The sequence below is a fragment of the Schistocerca serialis genome, chromosome 2 (assembly GCF_023864345.2).
Source record: "Schistocerca serialis cubense isolate TAMUIC-IGC-003099 chromosome 2, iqSchSeri2.2, whole genome shotgun sequence".
Lineage (NCBI taxonomy): Eukaryota > Metazoa > Arthropoda > Insecta > Orthoptera > Acrididae > Schistocerca > Schistocerca serialis.
In genome coordinates, this window is record NC_064639.1 from 1046347253 (window position 1) to 1046362307 (window position 15055).

At 43.2% G+C, this 15055-nt stretch overlaps 1 protein-coding gene across 1 annotated transcript in view; it reads left to right on the top strand.

Moving 5' to 3' along the window:
* The window catches only part of LOC126458480 (uncharacterized), a 141966-nt gene that overhangs the window by 37148 nt on the left and 89763 nt on the right, over positions 1-15055 (top strand). The window contains exon 2 of the mRNA XM_050095573.1: positions 7672-8787. Coding sequence (XP_049951530.1) covers positions 7825-8787 — 963 coding nt within the window. The 5' untranslated portion in view covers positions 7672-7824. The remainder of the gene's footprint in view (positions 1-7671; positions 8788-15055) is intronic.

A 15055-nucleotide genomic window follows, 5' to 3' on the forward strand; every position in this document is an offset into this window, starting at 1 on the left:
ATTTAGTAATCATTAGTTACTGTTGTGTTGTTCCGTCGATTAGATGGATTATCTGTTGCAAAATAAATAATGAAGCAGTTTGTGGTCCACTGCGGGAACTACTTACAACTCGGGGAAGGCATTTTGATGAGATATCAAAACATATGTGATATGCTGATATGTATCAATTTTCCTGTCATAAATGCGTGGCACAGAGCATAATGCTTGTGTGTAGTAAGTGGCTATGTGAGGAAGAAGGTGTTCATAGATTCGTTTCATAGGTCTCAACCAAATCGTGTCCCAGGCTAATGCTCGTATTTGGCAAAAAAAAGATAAAGGCTGAGAAGTTAGTAATCAGTGTTACAATCTTACAAAATAGTGATAATAATAATTCCTGCGTAATACTAATTCCCGCAGCTAACCATTGACATCAGTACACAAACACATTGTTTCAAAATTTATAGGAAACATACAACTTCAGACAGAGCAATATTTTCTTGCACGCAGTACCCAGTAACACACAAATATGCTTACACTCAGTGGTGAACCGTCTCATATCTCTTCCGATGTCCAAAGATATTCAGGCACAGTTAGACATTATGATATTTAGTACCTCGAGCAATGGCTAGAATCCAGTCCTGATTCACCACATCTTGCATGGGAAACGACGTCGAAAATTATTACCCCTCGTGTGTCCTGCCCCTGCTGCTCCTTCCACTGTCTGCAGGAAGTGATGTACAGTGCCATACCTAGGACAAGAATCACACAGTGTAGCGAAAACACTCAAATTCTGGAAATATAGGATTTCCTGCTACGTGAGGAACAACACAGCACATCGTATTTTCAATAGCAAAGATAATACCCAATTACAGCCAGCAGCGGTCCATTCAAAATTGATTGTTCTGATAGTAATACGTTTTATTTCAGTAATCAGGCATAGACATAGCAGTTAGGATGGCTGAATATGAACGCAGCTGGAGGTTGCAGAATTATGGCTCCATATTTGCTGAGCATGTACTGAGCGAGAGACACAGCTACCACCCACAACCGCGTGTCCTTCACTTAGCGAACAAAGGCCCAAAACTCAAACTGTTGGAACCAGGGTAACCAACAAACATCTGTCCCACAGTCTTGATTTAATATTAAACGACCATACATAGCTCAGTACTTGACCCCTTCTAAACTTCACTTAATCCTCACAGTTTTCTGGATGCTTCCCACACTTCATGTTCTTTTCTTTTCCTCCATTTTCCTGCTTCTATTTGTTTTATTATAATTACCTGGGTACACCATCTCTTCCGTTGTTACAACTGCCAGTTTTGTCTTTAACTCTCTTCATGTATTCCATTATATTTGTAATACCTCTTCAAGCCATTCTTTAATGTTCTTATCAAGTACTAATTTTTTTTATTGATTTAAATTGTTATGTAGGCTCCGTTTCTCGAGTTTGGCGTTAATGTTTTTCCTGGTTTGCACTCTTTACATTTATTTACTGTTCAACTTTTTAACATTTTAACTGCACTACCTCTGCACTAACAAGGTTAACATTTTCTGTGAGTTCGTGCCTCAGTCTAGATTAATGACGCCTATCTCAATGTTATAATTTCTTTGACGACGACAGTTGGTCAAAGTCTGCTGATGGCATTGTAAACCGAAAAGCATTTAGCAAAACAAATTAGTACTGTATAACATACACAATATTGTGTTTTTATTTATAAATTACACTAAGACGCAAAAACTACGCACCGCGAAGGAATAATCCGAATGGGACCGAAATTGGTAGATTGGTTCAAATGGCTCTGAGCACTTTGGGACTTAACATCTGAGGTCATCAGCCCCTAGAAGTAAGAACTACTTAAACCTGACTCACTTAAGAACATCACACACATCCATGCCCGAGGCAGGATTCGAAACTGCGACCGTGGCGGTCGCACAGTTCCAGACTGAAGCGCCTAGAAGCGCTCGGCCACAACGGCCGGCTAATCGGTAGGTGTGAGGCACGTGTAGAGACAAAGAAACGATTACAGTTTCAGAAAAATTGGATGATTTATTCAAGAGAAAGAACTTTACAAAATGAGCAAGTTAGTAATTCGTTGGTCCACCCAGACTGTATACCAATGACGTTCCTTTCCAAGTATGCTGATGCATTAGCTCCATACTTAACAATCATATACAACCGTTCGCTCGATGAAAGATCCGTACCCAAAGACTGGAAAGTAGCACAGTTCACACCAATATTCAGGAAAGGTAGTAGAATTAATCCACTAAATTACAGGCCCATATCGTTAACGTCCATACGCAGCAGGATTTTGGTACATATATTGTGTTCGAACATTATGAATTACCTCGAAGAAAACAGTTTATTGACACACAGTCTACATGGGTTTAGAAAACATCGTTCCTGTGAAACACAACTAACTGTTTATTCGCATGAAGTGTTGAGTGCTATTGACAAGAGATTTCAGATCGATTCCGTATTCCTGGATTTCCGGAAGGCTTTTGACACTGTACCACACAAGCGGCTAGTAGTGAAATTGCGTGCATACGGAATATCTTCTCAGTTATGTGACTGGATTTGCGATTTCCTGTCAGAGAGGTCACAGTTCGTAGTTATTGACGGAAAGTGAAACAGAAGTAATTTCTGGCGTTCCCCAAGGTAGTGTTATAGGCCCTTTGCTGTTCCTTACCTACATAAACGATTTGGGAGACAATCTGAGCAGAGGTCTTCGGTTGTTTGCAGATGACTCTGTCGTTTATCGACTAATAAAGTCATCAGAAGATCAAAACAAACTGCAAAACGATTTAGAAAAGATATCTGAATGGTGCGAAAAGTGGCAGTTAACCCTAAATAACGAAAAGTGAGGTCATCCACGTGAGTGCTAAAAGGAACACGTTAAACTTCGGTTACACGATAAATCAGTCTAATCTAAAAGCCGTAGATTTAACTAAGTACCTAGGTATTACAATTACGAACAACTTCGATTGGAAGGAACAGACAGAAAATGTTGTGGAGACGGCTAACCAAAGGCTGTGTTTTATTGGCAGGATACTTAGAAAAAGTAACAGACCTACTAAGGAGACTGCCTACACTACGCTTGTCCGTCCTCTCTTAGAATACTGGTGCGCGGTGTGGGATCCTTACCACATAGGACTGAAGGAGTACATCGAAAAAGTTCAAAGAAAGGCAGCACGTTTTGTATTATCGCGAAATATTGGAGTGTCACAGAAATGATACAGGATTTGGGCTCGACATCATTAAAAGAAAGGCGTTTTTCGTTGCGACGGAATCTGCTCACGAAATTCCATTCACCAGCTTTCTCCTCCGAATGCGAAACTATTTTGTCGACACCGACCTACATAGGGAGGAACGATCACCACGATAAAATAAAGGTCCCGGCGGAGGTTCGAGTCCTCCCTCGGGCATGGGTGTGTGTGTTTGTCCTTAGGATAATTTAGGTTAAGTAGTGTGTAAGCTTAGGGACTGATGACCTTAGCAGTTAAGTCCCATAAGATTTCACACACATTTGAACATGTTTTTATAAACCTTTTTTTTACAAAATAAGGGAAATCAGAGCTCATACGGAAAGATATAGGTGTTCATTCTTTCCGCGCACTATACGAGATTGGAATAATAGAGAATTGTGAAGGTGGTTCGATGAACCCTCTGCCAGGCACTTAAATGTGATTTGCAGAGTATACATGTAGATGTAGCTCTTATGAAAGCAATTATTCCGCTTAGCATTCGTTGCCAGAGTTGTTTCATGTCCTCCTGAGGGATATCGTGGAAATTCTGTCCAACTGATGCACTATATCTTCAAAATCCAGAGCTGCTTGGTGGGTCCTGGTAATGCTCCAAACGTTCTCGATTGGGGAGAGATTCGGCGACCTTGAGGGCCAAGATAGAGTTTGGTAAGCACGAAGACAAGCATAGAAACACTCACCGTGTGCAGGAGGGTATTATCTTGCTGAAATGTAAGCCCAAGATGGCTTGCCATAATGGGCAACAAAACAGTGCGTAAAACATCGTCGACGTACTGCTGCGCTATATAGGTCCGAGGATGACAAACAGAGGGGCCGTACTATGAAAATAAATGGCACGGCAGACCATCACTCCTGGTCGTCGCGCCGTATGGCGGGCGATAAGTGTATTGGTGTCCACCGCTCTCCGGGCCCAGACACGTCGTCGGCCTGGAATAACGCTGAATGGAGCAGAATTGTCTTCAGTGATGAGCCTCGCTTCGAACTGAGCCCCGATTGATAGCAATGGAACACCATCCTGAACGTCGCTCGCCATACTGCCGGACAACCAGGAGTGATGGTCCAGGGTGCCACTTCTTTTCATAGCAGGCGCCCTTTGCTAGTCATTCGAGGCACTCTTACAAGCCGGCCGAAGTGGCCGTGCGGTTAAAGGCGCTGCAGTCTGGAACCGCAAGACCGCTACGGTCGCAGCTTCGAATCCTGCCTCGGGCATGGATGTTTGTGATGTCCTTAGGTTAGTTAGGTTTAACTAGTTCTAAGTTCTAGGGGACTAATGACCTCAGCAGTTGAGTCCCATAGTGCTCAGAGCCATTTGAACCACTCTTACAACGCAGCCGCACATCGACAACATTTTTACACCACATTTTGTTGTCCTTCATGGTGAGCCATATTGGGCATGTTTCAGTAAGACAACGTCCGCCCGCACACGGCGAGAGGTTCTATTGCTTGTTTTCGTGCTTTTGAAACCATACCTTGGTCAGAAAGGTCGCCGAATCTCTCCCCAGTCAAAAACGTTTGGAGCATTACAGTTAAAACCCTCCAACCAGCTCGGGATTTTGATGACATAATGCATTAGTTGGACAGAATTTGGTACCATATCTCAAGCCGAATAATTGCTTGCATAAGTGCCAGAGATGGGCCAAGGGGTTATTGACTTGCTCAATTTGTAAAGCTATTTCTTTTGAGTAAACTACCCAATTTTTCTAAAATTGCAGTCATTTATTTGTCTGTAATGTACATCATCTTGTTTTGAGACTTTGTGTTGTTCTACCAAGAAGTACCGGAAGAATCAGTTAACATGATTAATTTAAAAAGTGTAGCACCAACAAACTTTCACGATTTCAACAACGTCATAATTTACCATCTAAAACCAAAATGAGCACGCACCAGTCTACATGTTTCACTAATTGCTGCAACTGTGAACACATGTCCGCAGACTTTGGCTTTGCAAGCCTGTAAACGAAGTGAATGCTATTTCTTTCGTTCGTTTCTGCCTACGCTCGGGAAGTCAGTCTTCCACCTAGTTTTTTTAGCCTAAGTTCCTTCCCTCTCTGTCTTCCATTACTCGACATTCGACTGCTGTAATTCATCGGTTCTACCTGTCGACTTCGAACTGTGTAGGATTTGTGGTTGGCAGCAGGTATGATCGGTCTGTGAATGTGCTCTTTTACCTGGCTACCATGATACTGCCAGGCCGCAAGCCTGTCCATATGGGCAGATCCTCACGAAAGCAATTTTAAAAAAATCCTTAACTTTTTATTCATTTTTGACAGTGTTCCTTCCGTGACTGTATTATTCCAGTAAGATAAAGAACAACCGCCTTCAATTACAGTCGTGATTTTATTTCAATGCGCGACGCGTTTCGGGCACATCTTCAGGTGCTTTGACGGTTTACATCGATTATTTTTTCAGATTTAGGTTAATTCTGGTCCTGGTAAGAATACAGTGGTATATTACAAAGCGGGCACATTGTGAATGTAAGTTCAAAAGACTCATACTAATCGAAAAACAACTTACTGTCTCCAGTCATTTGAAGTACAGTATGAGCAAACATGTTTATGTATACACGGGAGTAACTAACTATTGCCACTAAGAATAACTCCGAAAGTGTGATAGGAGCTGAAACGTTTGTGGGACAAAAGTTGCATGGGACAACGGGGGCCATACTATGACGCTGGTTTTTTATTGTTAGATGGGGTCGCTTCAGAGATATGAAGGTCATCTTTGATTTTTTTTATGGGATGCTATAGTTTGGTACTTATTTTGTGATAGAGGCTATAGAGAAGAAACCAATGACGTGTAACAGTAAGGTTTTTGAAGGTCAACGAAGGTCACAAAGATGGCATGAAAGAACATTTACAGAAGGTGTTCGAAGTGATGACCATTGGTATCAATGCAGTGCTGCATCTTCTTATCATGGATTGAGTGGTATTCCTTATCACATCGGCACTTATCGAAGCACATGCTCTGATAATTCTCTCTCCTATATCAGAAAATAAGTATCAAACTATTGCATCCCATTCAAATAAACAAAGTTGACCTTCATATCTCTGACGCAACCCCACCTAGCAACAAAAAACCAACGTCATATTATGGCCACCGTTGTCCCACGCAGCATTTGTCCCACAAAATTTTGAGCCACTGCCATGCTTCCGGAGTTATTCTAGGTGGCAATACTTAGTGACTCACCCTGTATACATACACTTTTCATTCTACAGCACATTTTGTTAAAACAAGTCAAAGAATTTCAAATATAAAGATGCAACATTTAATAGTGAAACCATCTGATGACATAATCCACATTTGACACATTCACAAATATTTATTTTGTAAGTGATATCATGTATAACTAATGATATAATGGCTTTGTTTTTTCTTTAAATAATAATACTTTTGTATCATAGAAATGCAGCATCTTTTCGTTTGAAATTCTGTGACTAGTGACTTGTGTCTACAAAATGAACTGTAGAACGAAAAGTGTATGTAGGTACATGAACAAGTTTTTTCATACTGCGCTTCAGAAAACCTGTATCCACCACTGGAAACCCTAAGTTATTTTTCGATTTCTATTGGTTTTGTAAATTTATGTTCACAATGTGCCCACAATGTAACACCATAGTAATCTTGCCAGGAGCAGAATTAACCTAAACCTGGAAAAATAATCAGTGTAGACTATTCAAAAATGGTTCAAATGGCTCTGAGCACTATGCGACTTAACTTCTGAGGTCATCAGTCGCCTAGAACTTTGAACTAATTAAACCTAACTAACCTAAGGACATCACACACATCCATGCCCGAGGCAGGATTCGAACCTGCGACCGTAGCGGTCGCTCAGCTCCAGACTGTAGAGCCTAGAACCGTACGGTCACTCCGGCCGGCAGTGTAGACTGTCAGAGCCCCTAACGATGAGCCTCGAGGACTCGAGATGCATTGTGCATTGAATTAAAATCACGATAGTGACAGAAGGCAGTTGTTCCTATATTAAATATAACTTATAATTTCTGGAATTCCTTGCCACTTTGGTAAGCTTAGATTTCATAATACTTTCTTCTCCTAAAGTTACCCGCGAAATTCTGAAACTGATGTTTTTTTTTGGGGGGGGGGGGTTATGACGCAAGATTCCCCACCCCCTCCCCCTTTTCTTCCCCTTTGTTCCGCGCCTACGTGAACCGACCTTTAATCGGTGCTGTCGAGTGCCCTGCACCTGTCGATCAGGCCGTTAGTCATCCGGAAGCGGGGAAGGGTGCACTCGACTCCGACGGGTCCGCCCACTGACTCACGAGACAGCGCGGCCGGGCCGTTCACTCGCGCAGTATCCGCTAGCGAGGACGCGGATTAGAGAACGCCTCGGAGCAGCCAGCGCTGTTGTGTAATCGGAACAGAACCAGTGCGGCCTCTGTCAGACTGCTGACTCACGATTTGTATGTGTAATAGGGTAACAGCGGCGGACCGATACCGGAACGGGCGGCGGTCGTCGTGGGGTTTCCGCGAGCTGGTCTGCTCGCAGCATAGCCGCACACACACACACGCAAGGTGAGCGAGCGAGCGTGGCCGCGCAGCCGCGCCGGGTCGATGACGCACCAGTAGATGCGTGGCCTTGCCGCCGTCACCACCACAGCCACCAGCTGGCGCGGACGCTCACAGTCGCCTCTAGCGTGCTGGCGGCTGCACTCGGCCGCCTTCTGCAGAAGACCGCTGGCCATGGCGACGAGCGCTCCCTTGTCGGTGTTGCTACTGCTGCTGGCCACTTCGGCTGCCTCGCCGGTGCTGCACGGTTACGACGAAGTCGACGGCTCTCCCGTGGACGGGCACTCCACTACCACCCTCCACGATCCGAGTGACTCCACCTCGCGGCACGAAACTGTCGGCTCTGGACGCAGCGACTCTGTATCAGTAACACACAGACAGCCTACGTCACGAGTTAGCCCAGATGGAGAATACGCTCCTCCTCGAGAACTAAACGCTGTCAGTGGGTGGAGTGACGAAGTTACGGACGACAGCCTATGGAACTTCATTGTCAGTCCATCAGATACGTATGAGCATGACGAACAGCAGCCACCAATTGCTGTTGGCAAGAACGGCTCACCTGTCGACGAATTCACAGATGATCCAAATTTCGAAGTCGCCCATTTTGGTGAGAGGGTCACCAACTGGGAAGAAGGCACTGGTATTTATCTGGACGGAGGAAATTACAACAAAAGTGTGCAGGAATCTGATGCGGAAAGCTTCGAAGGAGAGATGGGCGAGCAGACACCTGCACCGGGGAGGAATGCTAGCAAACTCGGCCCAGAGGTGGGCAGCGAGGAGTTCGAGCAGTCGCTGGGTGCCGCGCTGAACGAGACGCTGCGCAAGATGAAGGAGGTGCTCGCCGGGTCTGCTCCCCAGCAGGAGGGCGGTGGCTGGCGGTCGGCGCTGTCGCGGCTGCGAGTCAAGCGCAGTGAGGACCAGAGCGAGGACGACGAAGACCTGCCGGTCAGGAGCCTCAACGACATCGTCGACGTGTTCCTCATCATAGCGCGACAGTCCCTGGAGGACCGCGGCCTCGACCAGGTGAGCATCGCCAGCCGCTCGCCAGCCCAAATTACACCGTGAAAGAATGAGTTAAGGGTGGGTAGGACGTCAGACGGGCCGACTTGGAGCAGAAGAGGCACCACAGGACATTTTAATTTCCACTGTCTATACTTTTACAAGTAAATTCATAAAACTTTGTCAGCATGACCAGGAAGGATTCAGGATTCACACTCGTAGCAGCGGAAGTTCAAAAACATAACAAAATAATTTTTTTTACATGTGAAATTTCATCATTTTTCCACTTACTATTGGCTGCATTTGTTGCTATAGGTACCCTTTTCTTCATAAGTAACAGAGACTGTTCGATGAATTTTGCACAGCATTCAAATCATATTTACAGGTGTCTGAAACTCTAGAATCTATTTAATTTATGAAAAAATTAATGAGCTGTTACGTTTTAAACTTTATGTTTAGAAAATAATCAAATTTTGTAGTTAATTATCTCAATTTTTTACCACAGTTTTTAATAGATTTGGAAAATTCTAGAGTTTCATACACCTGTAAGTATGGTTTGTATGCTGTCCAAAATTCATCAAAGAATCTCTCTTACTTGCGAAGAAAAATGTACCTATAGCAACAAATGCAGCCAACAGTAAGTGAAAAAATGATGAAATTTCATATCTAAAAAAATTATTTTGTTATGTTTTTGCACTTCCACTGCTATGATTGTGAATCCTGAATCCTTCCTGGTCATGCTGACAAAGTTTTATGAATTTATTTGTAAAAGTATAGACAGTGGAAAATAAAATGTCCTGTGGTGCCTCTCCTGCTCCAAGTCGGTCCGTTTGACGTCCTACCCCCCTTAATAATCGACTTTGTACTATAATGGGCATGTAAACTAACCGATAAGTCTGTAGGACCTTACCAAACAATCTTTTAGAGAAACTGACACTCTGGCATCATCGACTCAGCCTGCTTTGTGATGTTTTTGTTGTGGTTCAAATGGCTCTGAGCACTATCGGACTTAACTTCTGAGGTCATCAGTCCCCTAGAACTTAGAACTACTTAAACCTAACTAAGCTAAGGACATCACATACATCCATGCCCGAGGCAGGATTCAAACCTGCGACCGTAGCGTTCACGCAGTCCCAGACTGAAGCGCCTAGAACCGCTCAGCCACCCCGGCCGGCGTTTTTGTTGTGGTCTTTAGTCCAATGACTTGTGTGATGCAGCTCTCCATGCAACTTCCTCCTGTGCAAGCCTCTTCGTCTCTGAGTAACTACTGTAACCTACATCCTTCTGAATCTGCTTACTGTATTCATCACTTGGTCTACTTCTACGACTTCCCTCCCATCCTCCTCCACCACCACCACCACACTGACTTCCAGTACTAAATCGGTTGTCTCAAAATGTGTCCTGTCAACCGATTCCTTCCTCTAGTCAGGTTGTGCCACGAATTTCTTTTCTCTCCATTTCTGTTCTGGTATTCGGCCGAATGTTGGTCACAAATGCATTGGCGTTCGGCTTCTCATCCACACAAACGAACTGCTTGGGGCGAAGGGATTCGCCATGTGGAATCGCAGTTGGCTCTGATAACTTGCCGACTTTGCTCCCATTTTATTTTTGTTATAAACTAGCTTTATAATTACAATTTCACCTGCCGATATTATGAGGGAAGAAGAGGATTTAGCAGTCGCCGCATCTGCTGCTGAAAAAGAAAAAGAAACATCGCTTGGGGCGACCGCTCTTTTAAAAAGTAGGGAGCAGAATGGTGCGGTAAAACTAGTGTATCACCTTAAAGCTGACGTGGAATAAGGGCTATTTCATAAATTTTTCCCGAATGGAAGATACACATTTCGAATTGTCACTGAATTGTGTAGGCCCTAAAATTTCCCAAAAATGACACCTCTTTTAGGAGAGCTGTGCCAGCAGCAGAAAGATTAATGGTCACTGCCAGTTGAGTTTCTCTATCTTTGTCATGCACGGCGAAAAGACGTCAGTTTGTTGTTGTTGCCTTCAGTGCAAGCTTCTTCATCTCCCAGTACCTACTGCAACCTACATTCTTCTGAACTTGCTTAGTGTATTCATCTTTTGTTCTCCCTCTACGATTTTTACCCACCACGCTGCCTTCCAATACAAATTTGGTGATCCCTTGATGCCTCATAACATGTACTACCAGCCGATCCCTTCTTCTAGTCAAGTTGTGCCACAAACTCCTCTTCTCCCCAATTCTATTCATTACCTCCTCAATAGTTACGTGAGCTATCCATCTAATCTTCTGTAACACCACATTTCAAAAGTTTCTGTTCTCTTCTCGTCTTAACTCTTTATCGTCCGTGTTTCACTTTCATACATGGCTGCACTCCATACAGATACTTTCAGAAACGACTTCCTGTCATTTAACTCTATATTCGATGTTAAAAAATTTAAATTTCTCTTCTTCAGAAACGCATTTCTTGCCATTGCCAGTCTCCATTTTATATCCTCTCTACTTCGGCCATCACCAGTTATTTTGCTGCCCAGATACCAGAACTTATCTACTGCATTAAGTGGTTCGTTTTCTAATGCAATTCCCTCAGCATCACCTGATTTAATTCGAATACATTCCCTTTTTCCTTGTTTCGCTTTTGTTGATGTTCATATTATAGCGTCCTTTCAAGACACTTTCCATTCCGTTCAACTGTTCTTCCAAGTCCTTTGCTGTCTCTGACAGAATTATAATATCATCGGGAAACCTCAAAGTTTTATTTCTTCTCGCTAAACTTTAATTCCTTCTCCAAATTTTTCTTTGGTTTCATTTACTGCCTGCTGAACGTTATATACAATGTATTCTTGAGAATCAATCTAACTATTAGTGCTGGTCAGCAAGATGTATGAGACACGCGAAATACCCTCAGACTTCAAGAAGAATATAATAATTGCAATCCCAAAGAAAGAAGGGGTTGACAGATGTGAAAATTACCGAACTATCAGTTTAATAAGCCACGGCTGCAAAATACTAACGCTAATTCTGTACAGACGAATGGAAAAACTGGTAGAAGCCGACCTCGGGGAAGATCAGTTTGGATTCCGTAGAAATGTTGGAACACGCGATGCAGTACTGACCCTACGACTTATCTTAGAAAATAGATTAAGGAAAGGCAAATCTACGTTTCTAGCATTTGTAGACTTAGAGAAAGCTTTTGACAATGTTCACTGGACTACTCTCTTTCAAATTCTGAAGGTGGCAGGGGTAAAATACAGAGAGCGAAAGACCATTTACAGTTTGTACAGGAACCAGATGTCAGTCATAAGAGTCGAGGGGCATGAAAGGGAAGCAGTGTTTGGGAAGGGAGTGAGACAGGGTTGTAGCCTATCCGCGATGTTATTCAATCTGTATATTGAGCCAGCAGTAAAGGAAACAAAAGAAAAATTCAGAGTAAGAATTAAAATCCATGGAGAAGAAATTAAAACTTTGAGGTTCGTCGATGACATTGTAATTCTGTCAGAGACAGCAAAGCACCTGGAAGAGCAGCTGAACGGAATAGATAGTGTCTTGAAAGGAGGTTATAAGATGAACATCACCAAAAGCAAAGCGAGGATAATGGAATGTAGTCGAATTCAATCGGGTGATGCTGAGGGTATTAGATTAGGAAATGAGACACTTAAAGTAGTAAATGAGTTTTGCTATTTGGGGAGCAAAATAACTAATGATTGTCGAAGTAGGGAGGATATAAAATGTAGACTGGCAATGGCAAGGAAAGCGTTTCTGAAGAAGAGAAATTTGTTAACATCGAGTACAGATTTAAGTGTCAGGAAGTCGTTTCTGAATGTATTTGTATGGAGTGTAGCCATGTATGGAAGTGAAACGTGGACGATAAATAGTTTAGACAAGATGAGAATAGAAGCTTTCGAAATGTGGTGCTACAGAAGGATGCTGAAGATTAGATGGGTAGATCACATAACTAATGAGGAGGTACTGAATAGAACTGGGGAGAAGAGAAATTTGTGGCACAACTTGACTAGAAGAAGGGATCGATTGGGAGGACATATTCTGAGGCATCAAGGGATCAATTTAGTATTGGAGGGCAGCACGGAGGGTAAAAATCGTAGAGGGAGACCAAGAGATGAATACACTAAACAGATTCAGAAGGAGGTAGGTTGCAGTAGCTACTGGGAGATGAAGAAGCTTGCACAGGATAGAGTAGCATGGAGAGTTGCATCAAACCAGTCTCTGGACTGAAGACCACAACAACAACAAGTTCTAGGGGACTGATGACCTCAGATGTTAAGTCCCATAGTGCTCAGAGCCATTTGAATCATTTGACTAAACCCCATAGGGATACCAAATTTCAGGGATATTGGTCGCTACGATTCACGTGCTGTTTGAAACAATCATATATATGAGAGGATACTAAAAGAAACCGAACTTATTTTTTAACTTATTTATTCACATTTTAAACACAAGCCTTCAATCCCCTTCAAAGTACTCTCCACTTGCGCTAATACACTTGTCTAATCTTTTATTCCATCTTTCAAAACATGATTTAAATTCAAATTTTGTGACGCTTAACAGCGCCTCCGTCGTTTCTTCTTCACCTTAGAAACATCAGCAAAACGCTTGCCTTTCATTTCGCTTTTCATTCTAGCAAACAAAAAACAAAACAAAAATGCCGCGCGGGACAAGATCGGGTGAGTATGGGAGTTTGAGGAACAGGTCAAGAACTGTCACACCACCAGGACTGTGTGAGCAGGGGCATTGTCATGATGGAAAATCCAGTCACCCGACTGCCACATATCATGTCGCTTCCGCCGCACACAGTAGTCTCGCAAAAAAAAAAAAAAAAAAAAAAAAATTCAAATGGCTCTAAGCACTATGGGACTTAACATCTGAGGTCATCAGTCCCCTAGACTTAGAACTACTTAAACCTAACTAACCTAGGGACATAACACACATCCACGCCCGAGGCAGGAATCGAATCTGCGACCGTAGCAGCAGCGCGGTTCCGGACTGAAGCGCCTAGAACCGTTCGGTCACAGCGGCCGGTACAGTTTCGCAGCCTTTTCAAAACTTCCAAGCAGAAAGCCTTACCCTGTGCAACAAACTCCGAAAGGGCGACTCCTCTCACGTCGAAAAAAACAAATCAGAATTGTTTTAATGTTTTATGTCACCTGACGTGCTTTCTTGTTGCGAGGAGAAACTGAAGTTTTCTATTGACTTGATTGTTGCTTTTGATCCACAATCGTAAGCATAGCACCAAGTTTCGTCACCTGTAATAATTTTTGAAAAAAAATTTTCATCATTTCGGGTGTCTTCTTTCAAAGCACAACGTTCTTCCACAGGACCTTGTTTTTTGTTGAGCTGTCAGCAGTCGAGTCACGAATTCGAGAGCCATTCTTTTCATTCCCAAATCTTCTGTCACGGTGCACTGCACTGAACTCGAAGTTTCTCCTGACAGCTCCATAATTTCTTCAATTGTCCGTCATCGATCTTCGTTGATGACTGCATAAATGTTTTGAACATCTTTGTGTGTTCGGGACGTGGAAGGAGGGCCACAACGAAGTTTGTCGTCAACTGACATTTAACCAGTTTTAAACGGGAAAACCACTCAGACACTTGAATTTTCCCCACAGCATCGTTCTTGTACGCCGGTTTTAACAGTTTAAGAATTTCTATTCCACTTTTTCCGAGCAAAAATCAGATTTTCACCGTTGTAGGCTGTTCACGAAAATCAGCCATTGCAAAACCGATGTTCACACTAAACACTTTTCACTATAAACTCTGCCGAAACTAGTACTGACCTCCTTCAGCTATAGCACTCGGCTTGCTGGATCTGTAATGTGGGCTCTATGCGCCTTAGTGGGAATACGTGGTAGTACAAAAGCTCCGCCCACCAAAACATTAGTTCGGTTTCTTTTGTATTTCTATCGGATTAAGATCACGTGATTTAGCGGGTCAGTTGACGTGGAATAGAATGCATGAGGATTCGTCCAGTGAGGAAAGTGGACGTGCAGCTTTGTGAAGACGGCTGTGGTCGTTTTCGAGGAATACTCCTCTTGAAGATATAGAAGAAAGGACAACATTCGGTCACCGAGAATGTTGAAATAAACACCCTCGTTCATGCCCACAGCAACGTGAATGAGTGGACCCAAAGCACAGTGCGAAAAACACCTGAAAAAGATCACATCATATTTCCAGCCTAAACTACATCAAACCACACTGCGGGTTAAACTCTTCATTGGATCGTCGTCCACCCCCGGTAGCAGAGTGGTCAGCGCGACAGAATGTCAATCCTAAGGGCCCGGGTTCGATTCACGGCTGGATCGG